The sequence below is a fragment of the Bombus vancouverensis genome, chromosome 8, assembly GCF_051014615.1.
Source record: "Bombus vancouverensis nearcticus chromosome 8, iyBomVanc1_principal, whole genome shotgun sequence".
Taxonomy (NCBI): domain Eukaryota; kingdom Metazoa; phylum Arthropoda; class Insecta; order Hymenoptera; family Apidae; genus Bombus; species Bombus vancouverensis.
In genome coordinates this window covers 10,024,668-10,046,468 of record NC_134918.1, presented here as the reverse complement: position 1 = coordinate 10,046,468, position 21,801 = coordinate 10,024,668, and the positions used below count along the sequence as shown (strand labels likewise).

The window sequence follows — 21,801 nt, the reverse complement described above, 5'->3', positions numbered from 1 at the left end:
AGTTAGTCGACTGAGGCGCGATTCCCAATCATATTTTGGCTTCATTCTGTTGTCTTCGTCATTTCTTAGACATCTTTTTTCTTTTTCTTTTTAAATATTTTATTCGTACGAATATATAAAAGATAGTAAAATTATATTGAATACTAAAATCACATAATTTAAAAACTATCTATATCGTAATAATCTCTGTTGAAATAGAGCATTCATTTCGAGAACAACTTTGCAAACTTCGTACTATTATATTGGTAGAAACAAATTTGCAGAAATAAAATATCCGAATGAATAATTTTATATATCAAAAAGGTATAAATTTCCTATGATTTAAAATACCATAAACCATAACATTACAGGGTACAATTTCACACATCAAATATCCCAATCACGACCCTCTTTCAATTGTACATATTTCAGAAATAAGATATCTATAATTCGTTCTTAACCCTATACACACTCGCAGACCAGAGAACCAAGAATCAAAATTACTACTGTACATACCATACAAAAAGCCAACAGCATTGAAAGAGAGAGAGATCGCCAGCTTTTTATTCCCGATTTTCCTCGACGATATTCTCTGCGGATTATCTCCATATACAGTGGAAAACGCAACAGCAGTCCGCTCTGAGCTCATGCAAGGAGAGATCAAAGCGGTTTTCCCAAAGCTTGATCGTATGGATTTACGCTTCGTTAGTTGCCGCGGCCGCGCCTTTGGCCTTATTATCGCTATAGTAAGCGGTCCACCGGGCGACCGACGACCGATGGAAATTGCTCGCGAAACCGCTCGGGATTATGGTAATCGCGCGATGCTCCCTACGTACTCTCGTTAATTTACCTCGCTCCTCTTTTTTCTCCCATCACCTCGATAAGGCTTCTATCTGAATCTACTTCGATTTCCATTGTAATTCCTTGCGCGCTTATCACGCGAAAACGGTTTGAATACGAAGGTACGCAATCTTTATCGAAGAATTTTGTTATTAATGTATCTGTTGGGAAAATCGAACTTTGCTTGATTAATGGGGAGTTACGGTTTAATTAATCATCTTGGGTCTTATCTTATGGCACATGTAAGGTAGATTTGTTATGATGCTAAGGATTTCGAGATTTAGAGTTGGACAGATCGGTACACTGGAACGTCGTTTGTATAGACGAAATTTTAGAAGTCTTTAACTATTATTCCACATGTCGCCGATTACACGAACAATAAGACACGCATTGTGTGACACACTCTCACGTTTCGCAGCCGATACAAGTTTGCAACGTTATTATGTATTTTACAGCAAATGTGAAATGATCTTGTACGAACATGAACTTTTATTAACTGAACGAAAAGTTATAGGTGGTAGAAAGTAGTATGTGAATTCTTATTATATGAACGACTTGATTATACGAACTAACTTGTCCATACACATAAACGGAGTTCTATCGTATGTCACTTAAATCAATCGTTCGAATCAGTAGGTACTTCTAGTTTCTGTTTCATATGAAATCTCATAAGACGATACTCTATACATTGCTTATGATTATACACATGCTCATGCTTTCACCCCTTTTTGAATCCTCGAGACTACTGCGCTGTAGAGACAGCATTATGTACCTATATTACAGGAAACAAAGAATCTCGATTTTTGAGGATAACATTTAATTTGACACTGTAAAATCATATATTTATTGTACTATTATATTGTCATTAGACAGCCTATTTATAGTAGGCTATTATTATTCCCAGGTTTATTAGACTAACGTAGGAACCTCTTACTAAATAAGACTTTGATCTTTTCTAAAAAAAAAACTACGAAAAATTGATAAAAATTGGATAGCTAGAAACATGTATATGCGTATAATATATAAATATTTCCATTTTATAATTATATCAGAATAGAATTATACTCTCCAAGATATCTACCTGTAAATATCCAAAAGACGGAAATTTTACGTTTCTTCTTCGAAGCCACCACAACCTTTCCTCCAAAATTCCACTTGGAAAACATCATCCTCCGCTGCTACCGCATAATATTTCCACTCTTACCTTCCCTAGAATACGCATTAGAACTCAATTCCTCGATCTGCGCAACGGATTTCCTCATTCTTCCAAGTGAAACAGATAGAAATCCCAGCTTTACAGAAGCATATTTCGCCGAGTCACGTCTCCGCGCTTCATCCTCCAAGAAAACCAAGACTTCATCCGTGATTGTGGATCAAAGAACCGTGGTAAAAATTCCTGTTCAGGCCCCGTATTGGCCAGCTTACCATCAAATCCGTGGCGTATACGTGGCAAATGTTTCCTTTTGAACGAGTTGTAAACGTCGGAAAATAACTTGCCTCCAGTTACGTACGTCTCCGTGTGTATGGAGTTTGCCAAGTAACATCGGTTGGAAAGTTTCCCCTAGCGCTGTGTACCTCTCTCTCTCTCTCTCTCTCTCTCTCTCTCTCTCTTCTCTCTCCTCTGCAACCATCGTAATTTCACTGTGGAAACATTCGCAAACAAGTTTACCTAATCTCCGAAGTAAATTCGTGTACGCGTGTTTGACGTTGCTCGGGCATTAATCGTGCTCGATTAATCGCGCTAGGTAATTTCGCGAATCGACCTTGAATTTCCCCAGAGAGAGAGAGAGAGAATCGCGTTGGTTCTTCCAGGCAATTCGTCTACCATTTCGGTTCCGAGCTGTTCAGACGATCATTCTAATTTAGCTTCTGCTGCAGAGAGCAGTTTCTTGGAATTAATTGTGTTTCGACGAAGATAAAGGTTGAGGTCTTCTGGTTAGAGCGGCGATGAGAGAGCGGTAGAATTATTGAGATTTCGGAAGGTGGAAAAATTTTTGGAAACGTGGAAATAAGGAATGGTTTTACGGACGTAAATGAACGTAGAAATGGACGCGATGAAATGATTTTTAAATATATTGCCAAGCACAGTAATAAAATTCGAACACGATATCAAAGTTTGGTTAGAGTTAATTGTGTTTGGAAGATAAAGTACATTTACGTTTAGACAAGTAGAGTCAAGACAGAAGTTCATTTAATTAAACCTTAAGTTATTTCTATAAACGGAGTACAGATAGATGCAATGCGGATGTATGAGGATTTTCCGTATAAATAAATTATGCAGATATTCTCAATACATATTTGATATTCGTTCTGTCTATGCATCCTAATCTCAAGTCTCTCCTCGCGCTCTCTGACGTTCGAAACTTGCCAGTTACTTGCTATAAATACGTAAAAAGCTCGCTAAAATATTTATACCGAATTCCTGTACCTATAAAATTAATTAAAAGAAAGTCGAACGATCTCATTATTTTTCGAATGCTCTCTCGGGGATAACAAACAGGGACGTTTGATCGATCAAAATAGTGTGATGATAATTTACTCAATATAGATCATTTCCGGAATTACTATATTTTGATTGATTTCATAGAAGGACGCGTAAGAAAATCGAGAGAAAATAGAATGGCGAAAAACCAGATTAAGTCGTTAAAAAATGTAAGTTTGGATTGGTTGACGATTTCGTAATAAACTGGCAATTAATTAGCCCGAAGAAAATGTATGTTTTACATAATTGTTTAATTTGGTATTCTTCAGTTTCCTTTTAACCCAGCTCGATAATAAAAGAGAAACATTTTAAATAATAAATGAAAATTATGTTAAAAACTCGGTTGATCTCTAGATAGTCTTTATTAATAATAAGAAAACGGTCTGAATAATTTCTTTTTCCTTCTGCTTCAGTGTGCGGTGACATTCACGGACAGTTCTATGACCTGATGAAGTTGTTCGAGGTGGGCGGGCCACCCTCCACGACGAAGTATCTCTTCCTCGGCGATTATGTAGACAGGGGTTATTTCAGTATCGAGGTAAGTTTGAAAATTCATTACGATACTCTCGTTCTCTCTCGAACTTCGCACAAACGCCTCCGTAGATCGTTATCGCGTTAAATAGAAATATTAACGAAAAAAAAAAATGGCATTTGATAATATCAATTTACGCGATTAAAACTTCTTATTCGAGATAAAATAATAATTTTAATAATGATACAAACGATTGGATACAATATTTATTCATTACGCGAGATTGTTCTTTTATTTCATTGAAAACTTTCATTTCATACAATAAAACAAGAATTATTATTTTATCCTCCGCTCCAATTGAAATTTTGAATTGTATCGGATGAATTCCGTGTCCTTGAGGTTTTCGAACGCTTCCATAAATCGCTATCGCGCCGAATGGATGGAAATGTAACAAATAGCGTAGAATCTTTTCCCTTGGATTATTTCCTGCGCAAGAAAAATAATAATTTATTTTAATAATTTTTCTTAGAGACAAGGAGAGAGAGAGAGATTTCTTCTTTCAATAGAAATATCAAGAAAAATAATTATTTCGATAATTCCTCCTGGTAATATCATTCTGTGCTCGTTTCATTTTATCACGAGGCTGCACAATTTTCAAAAATACGTTTCTCCAACAAAATTTCGAGAAAAATGTTCTTTAAAAATTTCAGCCCACCCTATATAATATCAATGATTATTTTACTATCTAATTTCGTTCTATTATCGTACCAATTGAAATTTAGCACGATATCGAGCAGATTCCAAGTTCTTGAAGGTCTTCCTATTACGATAGAACACGGAACGCGTGCAGACTCGCATTCACGAGGCACGTAGACCGGAAGCAGAGAGTTTCTCTGCTCCTTCCCTCGATTATCGGACTTTCTAATTAGCGATCCGCTCGGTTAATTACCAATTAATATGCTCTCCGTTTGTCCTGGAATGTGGTTAACCATCGAGAATACGAAGTTCAGGCCGTTCTCATTTGAAATTCCCGCGCTCGTTCGAAACTTGCACGGATTTATTCCCCTGTAGGTACTACGAGACGCGCTTTATAGGATTTCTCATATTTTCCTAGTAATCGGGAGAGCATGGAGAAAGGAAATTCTATTAGGTCTGCTTTCGAAAGAATTTAGAGGAAAAGTAGCTTTTCAGTGGAATAACAGCGATTCGATTTTTCAGCGTTTCGAAATTTTTATCGAAAATAAGAAAGTTTGAAATTTTGGTTTACTAATCAAACGGAATTGCCAGTTAATTAGACGGCTGTGAAACAGAATCGTTTGGAGTTACATTAGCGAGTAATTAGAAGCAGTTTACGTACTTCCAATGACTGGACAGGGACATCGTTGATACAAGTTTTCATGTAATTAGTATTGTTTGGTAATCGGAATGGTATTTATCAAATTCTCCATTTGCATTAAAATGTATAAATAGTATAATGTAATATACGAATATTCTATTTATATTGCTCCATTTCCATTACTCGAGTTCTATACGTATCGAAATACGAGCGAATAATGTAAACTAGTGGAAAGAAAATGTTTGTTGTTCATTAATGATTCATAACAAAAACTGAAGTATTATTTTAAAAAAAAAAGCAGAAAACGATAGTAGGTATACGTACTATAATATACAATAATCATAATGATAAATGTCAAAGGGGGAAAAATAAAGGAAGACGATGTAGAAGAAAGTATGCAAATACTCAATTATTACAATAATTGATTTATCCTGTTACACCAATCACGATTATTATTAACGACGAAACACATAAATTATTCCTCGATATTTGAACGCATCGAACTGCAGCTCAATCGTCGCCGATATTTCATCGTCAAACAATTTTTTCACAAATATAGAACCGTACCTGTATGAGAAGAAATCTATAATATCATAGTAATAAATAACGCTTGCCGGAGCTAGACGACTTGTCGTCGTCCACGTGAAAGGACGTCCTCACGATCGAGCAAGATGAAAAGAATTTCAACCGGTGGCTGGATTGAAAAATCGAGAAGCAGTTTACCGTCCGTTTTTAAGAGGATCTTGCCGCAACAACGTGAGCTTCTGCGTGACCGTGCTCGCACACGCGAACAAGAAGGACGCAACGAGCCTCCATCGACAGATCGATACTCTCTATCCGCAATATGCTTCGCTGGATTCTCCGGAGAACGCCAGAGGAAAACAGATCCTTCCAGTTTTCTTCATGAAATACACATAGGCGTTCTATGATGTTACGATACGAAAGGAAATCGCGTAGTATCAGTCCTTGAGCTTGCTCTTCAGGTTTATATTCTTTACGGTTATTCGTAATTAAACTGTATAATATTTTATGCAAATTTTATGAACGTTGTTGAAGAAACGGAATAATGTTTGTATGATGAAAAATGCCAATGGTGGGCGCGCTATGATATATTAGGTTGTCCGAAAAGTTTCTTTCGTTTTATGAGAAAATAAATAAAGACGCACAACGTTTTTTGTTTTATATTATTTTGTCGAATTACGTACGATCCATTTTGTTCTGTTGAGATAAATACCAAGACATTTCACTGACTTGGTTTCACGTTTGTATGCATTGTTGTAAAAAACACGTTTGCGAAAGAAAGACACTTTCCGGACAACCTAATACATGACAATTTCAAGATGCAAACATACACAGAAATCACATAAAATGCTAAAATATGTAAAATGCAAAATATGAAAAATATCCAGGAAGCATCAAACGCATTAGAAAGCTATAGTGAGGCGTGGAAACATAGAACAGACAGATATTGTAGTTCGAAAAAGGGGAGAACGTGTAAGATCTGTGAGTGAAACGTGAAACGTGTGATGGAAGATCCCGCAGGAGTACAAAGCGTGGAAAAGATTCTAAAGGATAAAAGATTGCATCAGATTAAACGAAATAGAAAGAACAGGGAGAGAAAAAATGTTAAAAATGGTGGAAGAAATACTAAAGATTAAAAAGGTGTCATAAACAGACGGTTAGCGGTGAACTGTGGGAAATAATAGTTTAAGAATACGAAAAACTTCTGGCGTAGACTCTTAGGATGAAGAAGATTGGAAAAATTGAAACCAAGTCGCATTTCTTGGCTTCGAAATCAAATAAATCATTATTATTGTCAAATATCCAAAGTAAAGTACTTGTTATGATATTAAATAGACGAAAGAATTCTCTGCTCGGTCTCTCTTCAGTTTTATTCGCAAAAGTTTGAATCTATATAGACGTCTGCTCTAGCTATAACGCATTGCAACAGCCTTTCGAAGGTAATAGTACTGCAACAATGGCAAAATCCAATTCTTATTAAACTTGGATAATTCGATGTCTATTAAAGCGTAATATTGGGTTGGCAACTAAGTGATTGCTGATATTGTCAATACCATCTAATGACAAAATCCGCAATCACTTAGTTGCCAAGCCAATACATCCTGACGATGGTTTTACGAATAAGAGTGACGGAATAGGAACGAGAACGACGTAAAAAAGAACGAGGGGAAAGTTTGTAAGGGAATATTTTGAGAGGTTGATGATAAAAAGAAGAGAACAGGGTGTAAGAACGGAATATTTAGTAGCAAAGAGGAGGAGAGAACGTGAAGGATATAAGTGGGTTAAGAGTGCAGAAAAAGGTATAGGGAAGCGAAGTGACAGGGGAAAAAATGAAAAAAGCGGATCACGGGGAGATTCGTGTAAAAAGGGAGGAAACGGAGAATGAATTGATTACTCGGTTAAAAAAGAAAAGGAGGGAATACAAAGGGGAAGAAGATATCGGAATGAGTGGAATAAAAAGGAAATAAAATATAGGTAAAATATAGGAAAAAGAGAAGTAGGGATTTAGGATAAAGAAATGGATAGAAATAACGAGGAGAAGAACAATGGAACGTTATATGAATCATATTCGTAAACGATATGTTTTCCTATAATTTAATGTACATGTAACAATTTTCAAAAGAAAAAGTAAATTGAATAAAGGTATTGAAAAAATAAATTGAATAAGATATTCCCTTTATGCAAAAATGTAAAAATGATAGCTCGAATGTAGTGGAAATCGTAACAAGAGTAGCTTCCAAATATTCATATTATCATTCGATAAAAATGACTATGTTCTACACAGACAGGGTAGTTTACGATTCAACTCTCTGGTAGCCGAAAATGGTTCCGATTGAGTTTCCAATGTATCTTGGATAAAGTGCCAATTTGATTTGCAGGAGTTGAATAAATAGTAGCAGAGAGAAGTAAAACATTGAATTTTTTATTTAGAAGACAAGTAAGACAAACGAATTCTACTAAACTGGATTCTACTAGAATGTTAAATAGGGCTTGAACTATAACATCTATGGTGTCATAGAAAGGGCTTATTCTACTATCTTAGGACCAAGAAGGATTCTACTACTTTAATACAGTTGAACAGGTCATAAATTCTATCATCTTTGTCGCGCACGCTAGTGAACTTAAGCAGAAACTGGAGAGTTCTACTACTCTTACAAATAAATTTCCATCTTTATGGTTATCGTCACAGAACTCGAGAGCTCGGAGCGTTGATTCTGGAATATTACAATAGGGTGCAGCATTCTCCGTTCCTTTTTGTTTCAGCTATTCCTAGATCTTGGTTATTTATACTTTCCGGTCCCTTTTGCACGATCAAGTTAATATTAAAACAGTAAAAATTGGTTAAAGTCACTAATCGTCGGTATTAATAAACAAATGGGACAGATTTGATTCGAAATACCTGATTATGATATTTCACGTGAACTTGTCAATTTACCAAGAATTGATGATATCGTCAATTATTGCGCAACAAACGTGCTAGTAATATTCCAACATAAAAATGGATATTACATTGAAAAGATTATGTCTACCCGCCATTCAAACCTCACGTTCGCCTACTCTCACAATTCGAACATAAAATCCGCCGATATACCGATAAATTGATTGCACGCACGTGTAGCGCCCCGCCATAAAAATCTAAACTAAAAGTAAGAAAAATAAAGAACGCGCCAACTAAAATGAGATATAAAGCCACATAACTAACAACTACAAGAGATGAAGTTAAATCAAGGCCGAGTTAAAGGAAACGAAGGGAGAAGCCAGAGAAAGATATTTCCAAGAGGAGGTGGAAGATCACGGAAAACGAGAAACAGGATTAAAGGCGAGGAAAACCATTCAGGAAGACGCAGAAGGAATAAGTCAGATGAGTCGGAGAAAATTGGACTCGGTTAAAGGAGAAACAAAAAGGAGATGTCGTGCAATGTTCAAGGAAAAAGATAGCTGTTTCTTCGGCTCGAAGCGATTTCAGAAAAAAGCGAGTAACGAATAGGGAACGAATCGAGCTAGATGGTTATGACACACGAAGGAAAAAAAAATGAATGACAAGGGAAAGATAAATTGGGGGCCATAATTCCGTGAAGGATCAATCCTTTGACCCTCTCTTATCGTTCTTATCGGCGATATCGTTCATCGGGTTTCTCTTATGTGCGTCCCCGGCAACTCTTATTTCCGGTTCTAGTCAGAGATACAGTCCTACGAGAAATACATTGTTTCCGGTTCGTTTTTATCGATATTCAGCCACGGAATTACTTGGAGGAAAACGACGATACGATTATCGGAACGCGGGGAGGGAACAATTTTATTTTCTTCTTAGAGAAGAAGGCTGGACCATAAGGTCAGATATCTCCTGTGATCCTTTGCTAGAAGAAGATTGGGAGAACGTAAATGGTCTCCGTAGTTTATGGGAATTGGCCTCTCGATACGTTTTCTTGGCGATGTGCGGAATAGAGAGAGATTGGAATAGTTCGAAGAGGTCGGAAGCTCTTGGGTCAGTTTTGGCGATGATCGATTAGAAATACGTTTGTCTCTTGAGAACTTGTGTTTAGCAACACGTTAGGAAAAAATTTATGGGACATGTTTGTAACCTTCTAAGCTGCCTTCGAGTAAAGTTTTTGCCTTATATCTTTCTCGTATCTTTTGCTGAATCTTCACAAACCTGCAAATATTTCGTCCCGCGTGGTAATATTAATTTTAGAACACTTAGCAGATACATATTTCATTTAGAGATGTGAGAATAACATTTTCATATTTATACTGGCCATTCGTTTATTTCGATGGAATGACTTACACCTTACCAATTCACGGAATAAGGTAAAAAGCACGAAAATGGTAAAATTAAGACTGCAAATTTTTTAAATGAAGAAACTGAAGAACTGTTTCATTGGAAAATCATATTAAGAATCAACAAGAGTGCAAATATTGTGAGCATGACAGCAACGTGGATATAAACAGAAAATATTGTTTCAATTGTTCGCTCTAAATATTCATACGTGTTATTAGTTATAAATTAACGATGGTTCATATCATTCTTACAAAAACGTTTGCAATATTCGTGAATTATATTTAAACATATGAAAACGGTCATGAGTTAAAACATAAAAATTCCGTTTATTTATTACCAGAGGAAAATTAAAATTAAGGTACAAAATTTGGAAGATCGCGGCGGACATAGATGCACAAAACGTCGTTACGCAAGCGAGTCGTCCAAGTTGCACAATTTTTGGCAGCGATCGTCGCGAGCAAACGCGCAATTTCCTTATAACTGAAAACTCCACGGCCTCGACGTAACCCTCGAGTCAATTAATTTCACTTCGTTAATTCGTTCGACTGTCTGCGTTGTTCTCGCTGACTCTTTTGTACTTCTGCCGTCCTTTTGTGATGCCACTGAAACGATATATTCCCTTTTTGCTCGTCCTATAATTACGCTCGATACCGCAGCCATATCGCAATGAAATCATTTACCTGGTCATTGTTCCGCGGCTTGCGCACTGTAAAATGGTCGCGCAGACAACGTCTCGTTCGTTATTTCGGTTTGAAGGGCGATTGAACGCGAATGGCCAAGTTCTTTCAGTTCGAATTCTCGCCAAAAGCGAATCTTCCCAACGCAAGATGAATATCGAGCAAACATCGATGGTTCGGCGCGTTAATCCATAGCCGGTAGAACGCGTTCAGAAGTCGATCTCCTGCTTTCTGTTTCCGCGAACTTTGAGTGTCTTTGGATTCGTTCGAAAATGAACGAAGAGTAAAATTCCTGTCTCGGTTTGAGTTAGGTTCTGTAGTTACGAAAGAGGCCTGTGAGAGAGTGTGTGATTGCCTTGATTTCTGCGCTGTACGTGACGATTGTATGTACCTATTCGCGAGGATAATTTGACGTCTGGTGCTCGGCGAACGTTGTGGTTGAATGTGTTCTTTGCTACTCAATGACGTTACCTTTTCGTTACGAATTTACTGTTTAGGATTGGTAAGTAGCATCTTGTTTCGGATTGATCGTGGTGCGAGAGTTAGAGGCAAATTAAGTTTAGGTTTATACGATTTGCGGTGGAAGGTTTTAAATACGGTGATGTGCAATTTATTATTATTATTTCTTACGGGTTCTTTCGTATATTCGATGTAGAATGTAGAAATGTTGAGCTGCAGGGGAATGCTACTCAACTAAATGAGAGGATAATGATTATGTTCACATAAAAATACCTAAGGAGCTGAGTATATCTTCTGGTTGTTGCGCTCTAGAGTGGCGTTATTTCTAGAACAAATCTCTTCAAGGATCGTCAGAAGTATCAGTTTAAACGTAGCTAATGTTTCAAACAATTAGAATAAAAATTACTTGAGACTAAACTTGAAAATTTACTCGATTCATCATGTTGTCTCGTAAGTCTTTTCCCAGAAAGTTCATCAATTTCAGTTAAATTATCAAAAATGTTTATTTACACGAATAGGTTTGTGTAAATTCTATTCGTCTAATTGGATGCAAATATTTTTGGCAATTTAACTGAAATTGAGAAGCTTTCTGGAAAAAGACCTACGAGACAACATGATGAATCGAGTAAATTTTTAAGTTTAGTCTTAGGTAATTTTGATTCTAACGAGAATTTGATTCTAAATGAGAAGTTGAAGTTTAGTTTTAGAAAAATTCGCTTCATCGTTATAAAACCTGAATTATCCTCGATACTATTCGATCCTATGATGTAGGACACGGTTTTTGGCTATCGAAGACGACAAAGATTAAAACCTCTAAACTTCCTGTCAGCAAACATCAATCAACACTGCCAACAACGTACTTCGATTCAAAGATATGCCTTTCTCTTCGCGATCCTCTCGCAAACTTGCCAAACGAGAATCATTATCTATGTCGTTCCATCAACCAAGACAATCATCGACTAAATAATTCGCTGATTCGGCTGTAAACATGTGTCACGTTTTGTTACATGTTCCGACATGTGCAAAGAATCTGTTGTCCTAAAATCAAATGGAAATATTTTAATTTCACGCGACGTGTAATTTTAATTGGCGTAGAAATTTCGGAAAGAGCGCATTGTTTGTGACAGGCGTGACCGGACGCTGATATTTTTGTTTCGCAAAATTGGAAGGTAAATAAGATTGAGAAGATCGTGGATCACAATCGGGACGATTCTTCGGGGTACGTTGCAAAGCAACGCTTAGCTGCGCGTCTAATTTATCGGCTTGGCAAATGATCATGCACCGTGTCACTGATCCAGACAACGTCGCTCATAGTCACCGTGGGTGGCATTAGTCATCGTGCCAGATTCTCTTGTCTTTAACCACGTTACTTCGTTTGTACAGATTAGTAGAATCGTCTTGTAATATGTACCGATCTCTGTCTCTTGTTAAAATTGTTTACCGCGTTCCAAGACGAAAATGATCGCCTTGGCAGAGTTTGGAGACGCAGTGAAAAAATCTAAAGCACTGTTAAGATATATCTCCTTAAACTATTGTAAAATTAAGTACAAACATATTTTTGTCGTTAACGTATAGTTAGATGTATCACGTGTGTACCGTGTAGGGCATAACTAATTCAATAGCTATAGATTTTGTTCGCGTCATTTTTTATTAGCATTAATAAAAGAGAATGATGTGCAAGAAAAATAAACACTTTTTTAATTCTGCGAATGTTCTTTTATTGGAGTTTTTATTTGAGTCGTAAATTATTGAACGATCGTTCGCGACTACGAAGTAAAGAAAATTAAAGTAAAAGAAAGGATTTGATACTAGTCGATGTAAAATAGTATTTTCAATCTTTAAATGGCAATTATGACTGACATTTACAATTTAATTTATGTAGCGTCGTATTTTAAAAGATTTTATGCGTCTTTTAGTGGAATTATTCGTTTTCGAAAGTAAGTTATTCGTTTTCTAAAAAATCACGTCGTGCTCTAATTAATAATTTTTTTAAAAGATTTTCCAGTTCTCCCAACTTTTTCCTGCCCTCTGTATACGCGTATGCAAACTTCCCCGAGTTTCCAAGCAAGAAAGGAAAAACGGGAGGGAAAAAATCGAGGTTATATCCCATAGAATGGAATTACAATGAAATTCTCAGGCCACGTACTTCCAAGATTTCCCGATTCCACGTGCACCGCTTAAGTATGTACAGTGTATAAAACGTATATAGTGTATAAAACGTGTTAGAGTAACATGGCCCAGGCGTTATATGCACGTTAGAGTCGTCCTTATTTCTATTGTGCACAGCAGCCTCTAGAAGTTGCAGTACAGTCAGCCAAGCGCTATCATCCAATTCTTTGAAATGGCAAATTTTTCTGAAAGCACCTATGCTTTTCTTTTCTTCTCTATTATAGTTCTAGAAACGAGATATGAAGCGTTTAATTCATCGACAATGGAGACATTTTACTGAGAAGTGCGTTTCGTTTTAAATTCGGAACAATTTCACTTGAGAATGCACCACTGTAGATATTAAAAATTTCGAAAGGAATTTTTGACAGCGCGCTGTATTTGCGAAGAAAATTAATGAAATAAGAAAAATTAATTCAGAGATGCATTGTATTTCTATGGAAATTTCTACTAAAAATTCTACTTAAAAATACACTCTATTTACAAAAAAAGAATTACTTTAACGATATATTTCTATAGAAAGTAAAAATTCTATTTAATGGTGCATTCTATTTTGTATATTTATTTATTCTCTGATATGACAAAATTTCGTAATTGTAGCGACATACAAATTTCAATGGACGATTTTTTTTTCCTTCAAAAACAACTTTATAGCGTAAACGTGCAAGAATATTGCAGCAGAGATTACTAGAAGGTAAAATTCGCGAAGCTAAAGCTTAGGATTGATATACATAGGACACTGCGATTCTGTGTTCGCGAAATAGACTATCGTATCTAATAATAAAACGAAAATGGGGGTTCACAATGAGAGGTAATAGCGATGATAGCGGGTAACAGACACGCGGACAACGCATAAGCGCGTGACGAGGACAAAAGCGGACGCGCGCGTCGATCATTTTCCAAATTTCTATTAATCAGCCCTCTGATGATGAACAATCGTGTGACGAGTAATTAACCGCTACTCCGGTAGTTTCGTAAATGAACAAAAGACACGCGTGCACTTAAATGATTCGACGAACTTGTTAATTACACGCGTTCTGTTCCAGACGAACAGATATCTCGGCATGTGACATTCGCTCTTGGATCATTTAATCATTAAAAATGGCAAAGTGAAAAATGAATACTCTGTATTGTAATTTGATTCTCCAATGGACAAGTTTCAGTAAAAAATATTACTTCGATTTGCAATTTTTAATTCTTTTCGTCTTTGAAGAAAAAGAAATGACGAGAAGAAAACGAGAGGAGGAGGAGCTTCGGTCGAAAATGATTTCTCCACTTCGTAATTTTTTCTTCCTTTTTATCCTACATGGATTCAATGATTCCATGAAATTTTAAAAACTTGTAGTCTTCGTAACATTACGATAAACTATCATTTGGTACTGTTACGTCGCGTGAAATGGACAGACCCTCAATAGACCTAAGGCCCCACCATAAACCAAATCTTATTCTTATATCTAATACTCGCAGGAACCTTTAATCCTGCAAGTATTTTCGGTTTATAGCTGGTACTTAAAACAGTCTTTAGATCTATTGCATCTAATGAGAAAAACGAATAATTGTCTAACGGAAAAGCTGGTTTCTCCCATAAACAATGTCGCCCATGAGCCACGTTGGTCGGAGGCTTCTTCCTTCTATCTTCATTCCTAACGTTGGTCATAACCAATCGGCATCGCGGATCGTTACCCTCACTTTCCTGACGAAAGGTGTGAGCAACGAATCCACGTTCTTCGTTCAAAGGGCACACCCTTACCGAGCTTTCCTCCGTAATCATATAAGAACGAACTTCACTTCTTCTACGACATCAGGAGGGTCAACTCAACTTCCTCTACTACACTAGACTTGTTCCACAGTAACATTCAACAGACAAATGTCATCAGTCAGTCTACATCAACTCGAGTCAAAGGACAGCAAGAGTCAGAAGTCAAGCAGAATCTACAAGTCGAAGACAGTCAATCGACAAAAGATACATCATCATAGTCGACACGAAAGGTCGTACTCATTCGTAGTTGTCATTTCAAATACGCAATCTTGTATCACACTGAAGTTGTTGGATCATTCAAAATATATAGTAACCTGTTAATAGCAGCGTTATATTCGATCAACCGCCCTTATTATCCCACAAGAAATAAGGGATCGAACGATTCGTGGCGTCGATTAGTCGAATCTTAACGGGAATTTACGACTCCCGTTGGCGCGCTTCTTCGAGATCGCGTCTTCCCGTTAACGTCCGAAAGTTCAGGTACTTAACCCACTGACGGGAATATGGTTTTCGACTAATGTGAACCGCACGATCTTCCATTTCCTAGCCTAGTTTCTCGTTGTTTCGGGCTTTAAAAAATCTGAAAATATTCTCAGGTACTTACTATAGTCTCTCGTTTATTATACAAGTGATATTTCAACCAAGTGTTTGCACCTTTCTGTAATAAAAATAAAATTTCGACGCGAAGTTATTTGATAGTACACAGTGTTGTAATAAATAATTATATAAAACAAGTAATTGTAGGATTTTGCCCACAGGATCATGATCATTCAGGATCAGAAGTATAAAGAAATTTGCCGTAGAAAAGTATAATTAGTCTGAGATCTATGTTTGCGGGATTTTTTATTGGATTATTATCGAAAAACGATACGAGACGTTAATTTGGAAAATAAAATGATTCATAGAAACAAATTAAAAAGTTGAAAAAATAATTTATTAAAATTCCACAAGATTTTATTATTACATATATTTTACACAATTTTCAGTATATATATATTTTACACAATCAATATATTTTACACAATCAGTATCACTTATTTATCAAAAAGACTGTGGGCGGCAATACGGGTCACTGGAAGCACAGCGCTTATTTTACCTTTACGGTATTCGGAACTGAATGGAGCGAAGTACACGGTATTTGAGCAATCAAAGCCTTGTTGGTGCAAGGTTTTTCAGGTGCGACAAGTCTGACACCCTCGTTTTGGAGAAAGTGAGCGATGAAAATTTCGCCTGGAACGCAAGGACCCATTATGCCAGCGGATGCTTGATAGGTTAAATAACAATGGCAAATTGGTAGGAAAATTACGATTTTCAAAAAATTTACGATTAAGATATCCTGAAATCATCGAATCGACGTTGATATGTCGCGACGATTCTCCTAGTCTTTTGGAATTACCATAATTTCGCTGTTTCACGTGCCTCTGATAATGAAGTCGGTGACTCGCAACGTGTCTCAGCCGGCGGCATCTCGCCTAATAAAACGAAAATGCACTCATAATCCTGTTATCAAGCCAGCCCGGTCAGGAACAATAGCGGCGACGCGCGTTCACGCGTATTCATAGCTACTTATACGCGATTGTTCCCTAGGTCGTGGAATATGCGCGACGTGCATTAATACCTGTGGATACCCGCATTTGAAACAAACGGTTAATGTATACACGATGAATAAAACATAGCCTGGCCCTGCCCCTCCTCCTGACTTCTCCCATTTCTCGCCACCCATTCGCCCTTCCTTCGATATCGATTTTACTAACGCGGCCAAGTTTCGACGATTGTTTTCCGCCGAACCGTACGTGCACTTCATCGATGCGCTTTCATCGGAAATAAATTATTGTTGTGGGATTGTAAGTGGGCTGTCTCTTCTTTTTTCTTTTTTTTTTTTTTTTTCTTGGATTTTGGAGAGAACTTATGAATGAGAATGAATTTATGTATTGGGACTAGGTTATAAGTTGGATGGGAAATTTTTAATGAAATTTGAGAAAACATTGGTATTTTGTTAGGTAATTCATTTTTTCCTAGCTATTATGTCGTCCGAAAAGTTTCTTTCGTTTTATAAGGAAATAACGGATGCACAACATTTTCCGTTTTATATTATTTTATCGAATTACGTATGATCCATTTTGTTTTATCGAGATAAATACATATACAGATTAGGTTTCATGTTTGTACAAAGATGCATCGTTGTCTGAAAAAGAAAGACACTTTTCGGACAACCTAATATTTTGGAGCAGCGTTGCGAGCTCTTTTTCTCAGAAAAGTTTTCGTCCTTTTCAGCGACGAGTTTCTTCGGGTAGATTTTACTTGAATTTCCTTAAATCCCTAGGGGATGCAAATTTTCGTAATTGTAGTACGCTTAAAGGTTAGAAATTAGTAACGTTATATCGCCTGGTTTTAATCGCAAATATTGTTAAATTAATGGTAGCATTTATTAACATCGCAATAGCAATTGACAACGATCGATTATGTCCATTCTATTCCTGAATTAGAATATACGCATTAAAACGAAGTTGTGATTTAATAGTATCGTCTGACGCCGTAAATCATCGTGCATAATAGAATCATCATCTCTTGTTTAGTTTAGTTTAGTTTACATAATTCACATTAGATTTCCCAATTCTGAGTGTTGCTTTAATTTTACATTAGCTTCTAATAATAGATATATCTATATATCTGCATATTTCGTATCTCCATCGATTTATATTTATATAGTAACTATTTTTAACTAAAAGCCAGTTACTAACACTGCCCAAGGTAGTGTTAGCGTGATGCGAAATCTCAAACAACTGTACGCTTAATCATGAAACTGGAGAGGTATAAAAGGAAAGGAATTTGCTACTTCTCTGCCAAAATTCTCACTTTTATCATTGACGATGCAACCTCAACAGCCTGTAGTTCGTATTAAACGCGCGTTGCGAGAAACAGAAAAAGAGAAAACGGGAAGATTAATTACGTGCCGACCAATTGCGTTGAAACGTGAACGAAGATTTCGCGTAGGCGCTTTTGTTCGCGGTGCATGCCAGTTCCGCTAATTTCGTCGTCTCGCGTCGAGCCGGTCACTGCAATTAATTAACCAACGCCTGAAATAAAGCGAATAATGCTTCTTTCTATCTATCACCATGAATGCCTTTGTGATCTTTACAGTAAAGTTCCACCGAACTTTGTATTTCATACGATGCAATGTTTTGATTCGTTCCTATAGAATCGAGAGATTCTATGGAAAACGATACGTATATTTTTATTCGTAAACGTTTATAAATATTGTTAATTCCATATACAGGTGTTCATAAAAATTCTCTGTGAGAATCGATTGTAATGTTCTATCCAATAAAAAATATATAAATATTATAGTTGTTAGTAGCGATACTATAATGTAATGTAATATAATATAGCGTAATTGCTATGAATTATTTAATTGCCTTCGGGATCTTCAAAATGTTTACAAATTTCGTTAATAAACGTTTATAAATATCGCTATTTACAAATATCTTACAAATGTTATTGTATATTGTTCTTTAAAAATAATATATAAATATAGAATAATTAAACACTTTTATTGATTCGTATAAATAACAAAAACTTGCATTTTTCTGTATAATATTGTTTAGATACTTTTGCGATCTTCAAAATGTTTACAAATCTCGGTAATGAACGTTTATAAATATCGCTATTTCTTATAAATGTTATTGAATATTGTTATTTAAAAATAATATATAAATATAGAATGATTAAACACTTTTATTGATTCGTATAAATGACAAAAACTTGCGTTGTTCTGTATAATATTGTTTAGATACTTTTACGATCTTCAAAATACAAATTTTGCGACAAATTTTGTTTACAAATATCGCTAGTTTTATTTATAAATATTATTGAATATTGTTATTTAAAAATAATATATGAATATAGAATAATTAAATTCTACATTATTTCGTATAAACGACAAAAATTTGCATTGTTCTGTATTCATATTGTTTAAATACTTTTGCGATCTCCGCGAAATATATGTTTGCGCGGAACATTTCGTATCCTCTGTATACTCTTTCCAATTCGTTTTCAGTCTTTAGTAATACAATCATGATAGACGAGTCTCATAATAACGCTATTTCAAAATGTTTCTCGCAACATACATAATATGCTCGTAAATGGTGTCTACATGTGTTGGAATTCTTTCGTTTTCTCTGTAGGTCTGAACACGAGGCATCGTAGTACAATTCGTTCGTTCCAACACGGTAAATGTAATTCATGGCGCGTTATAAATTATAGAGCCAGGGCGCGAAACCGAGAGAAATAGAGACTAGAGACGAAAAGACGGGCGGATAAATAACGCGTTTTCAGCTCCGCGCTGGAATCGCTCAGCCGGGCCAGGCCTCTATAAAAAGCAAATTTCCCGGGAAAATAAAGCGGGTCGCCATCGATGTTCTCGCGTTGTTCGCTCGCGCCAACGCAACGCTACAAAGATCCTGGGAGAAAAAATACCCGCGATTTTCAGTCCGATAATTTTGAATCTTTTATTTTACGCCCCAGGTTCCCCGTTTAATCTATCGCGATTCGTGAATTTATAGAATTTATAGAAGCGTTCGTGCACTAAATCTGTTATTCGCGATATAAATAACATAAATATTAACGATATTTATAAATATTGCTATGGCCGGTGGAACCGCGTCAACTAAAATTCGTAAACTTCCGTAGGAAATTGATAAATTTGTAAGCGTGCGTTTTTTTGGCGATTCGAATAACTTATGTTTAAAAACTTGTTTCTCATATACCGTTCAATTTCCACTTCTTTATAATCGTTGGTTGTTGTTCGAACGTTAAACCAAAATACTATATTTAGTTGGACAATAACTTATAGCCAAAATTCTATCGTGAATAAAAGATTATAGATTTTGATTACGAGACACGATAATATAGAAGAATGCTGGCATATTAAAATGACAATTTGTCTCTCTTCTTTGTTGCAGTGCGTATTGTACCTGTGGGCACTTAAGCTGTGCCATCCAAACACACTGTTTCTTCTCAGAGGCAACCACGAATGCCGTCATCTCACGGAATACTTCACATTTAAGCAAGAATGTAAGTAATCTCGCTTTCACGAAGAACACGTCTCGAAAATGTAAGCGTTTCCAGGAATTCATGAATCTATGATCTTTCGATGAATTTTTCATACGTTCAACGTTTTTTAGAAGAATTGATAGTTCGATAGCTCAGTCGTTTGGAAATTCTTTGATTTCCAGAGGAGAAAATTATTTCGGTATATTTGGGATATTTGCTGAAGCAAAAATTTTTTTTATCTTTCGTCGCCCTTTTTTCACGAGAGCGGCGAATTTCGGTAGATTTTCAATGGATCGCCTCTGATTTCCCTCGGTTTCAATTCCCCAAGTTTCGTATTTCAAATTTCTACAAAATCACACCTATACATACATATATATGTACATGGTTAGCTATCTGAATAGAATCCAGGCTTTAGAATATTTCATTCTCAACTTTCGTGTTCTTTATTTTGTCGAAACTTGCAGCATTCTTTATTATGATGCTGAACTAAACCGATTTTCTATCCACAAACAGATTTCCTCTTATTAGGTATCGTACAAAGCAGGATTTTAATATTTTCTGCCTCTCTGTTACGTTCGTTTACTTTTTGAAATTGAACGTTGGTTTCCTACCATCTTCTTAGGCTTTAAATAATATTATCATTAAAAAGAATATTTCAGTAGAAAATCCCAGTGTTTCTGCTATTTTCTTCGACTCTAAGCATCCTATATCAGTAGATCCTGATTCAGAATCTTCTTACTAGCTTTGTACTACTTTGAAATAACCTTGTTGAAATCTTAATCCTTTGACATAATAGAAATTTGGAACAAAGGATTTGACAAATAAGTAGAACCTTGAACACACCTTTGAACTGTTTACAGAAAATAAATATTAACAACTATGTTATGTATGATGACATTTGAAGCACGAAATTTAGGAACACATACGTAGAAATAACAAGAGATAGAAATACGTATTATTTCTATCAATGAATTCTAGCTTCTATTAATTTGCATAAATTTCTTTCCAAAATTCTTTTGGAACCACGTCAACCACGTAATTTAAATACTCCTGTTATCCTAATTGCCTAGAATTCACAGTTTTCTTCAAAACTGTTGAGGTTATTTGATGTGTAAACAGAGAAACTCGTGGATAAATTATAAGGTAGAAAATATATTTAAATAGAAGAGTAATTATAAATAAGAATACAATTTGAGCTGGTCCAGATCCGCACGCTAGATGTGTTACCCAATAACTGAAAACCCCGAAGCCAACGTCGCTTGTCTATTGTTTATGGTCTGTTTTCATCGCAGTCTTTTGTCTATACGCTGTCGATGGCTTCGGTGCTTGAGAAAACTAAAAAGACCAGATGTAGAGTTTTCTTAGAAGTGGTGACCACTTCAACAGAAACAAACATTGATTACAAACGTGGATTACACTAACCATCGTATGAATCATCGTAGTAGATAGTCGGTCAAAAATTTCATTTACCAAAAATTTCATTTACCATCATACTAGATCGTTGTTCAACGAATTCAATAAATCTACGTACGTTTACAACACTAAGAAGTTGTTCATGAATTTTAACCAACAAGAAGATGAAAAAGTCATGCAAAAAATATTTCTATTTCCCGTTTCACTGTCAAGCACAAACATACACATTTCCATCTCTCCCATTCACCGAAAATCCAACAAAATAATACTTTCAGCTACCCGTATCTGCTTCTCTAAGCCCGGAAATCCAGCGAGATTCCTCGGCGAAATTCCATTTCGCCACGGAACACGTCAAACTGTCGTGA

General features: G+C 36.0%; 1 protein-coding gene across 5 annotated transcripts in view; it reads left to right on the top strand.

Moving 5' to 3' along the window:
• The window catches only part of LOC117162679 (serine/threonine-protein phosphatase 2B catalytic subunit 2), a 232,535-nt gene that overhangs the window by 140,508 nt on the left and 70,226 nt on the right, over positions 1–21,801 (top strand). For all 5 annotated transcript variants that reach the window (XM_076620755.1, XM_076620754.1, XM_076620757.1 and 2 more), the window contains exons 3-4: positions 3,715–3,839; positions 19,933–20,044. In XM_076620755.1, coding sequence (XP_076476870.1) covers positions 3,715–3,839; positions 19,933–20,044 — 237 coding nt within the window. The remainder of the gene's footprint in view (positions 1–3,714; positions 3,840–19,932; positions 20,045–21,801) is intronic.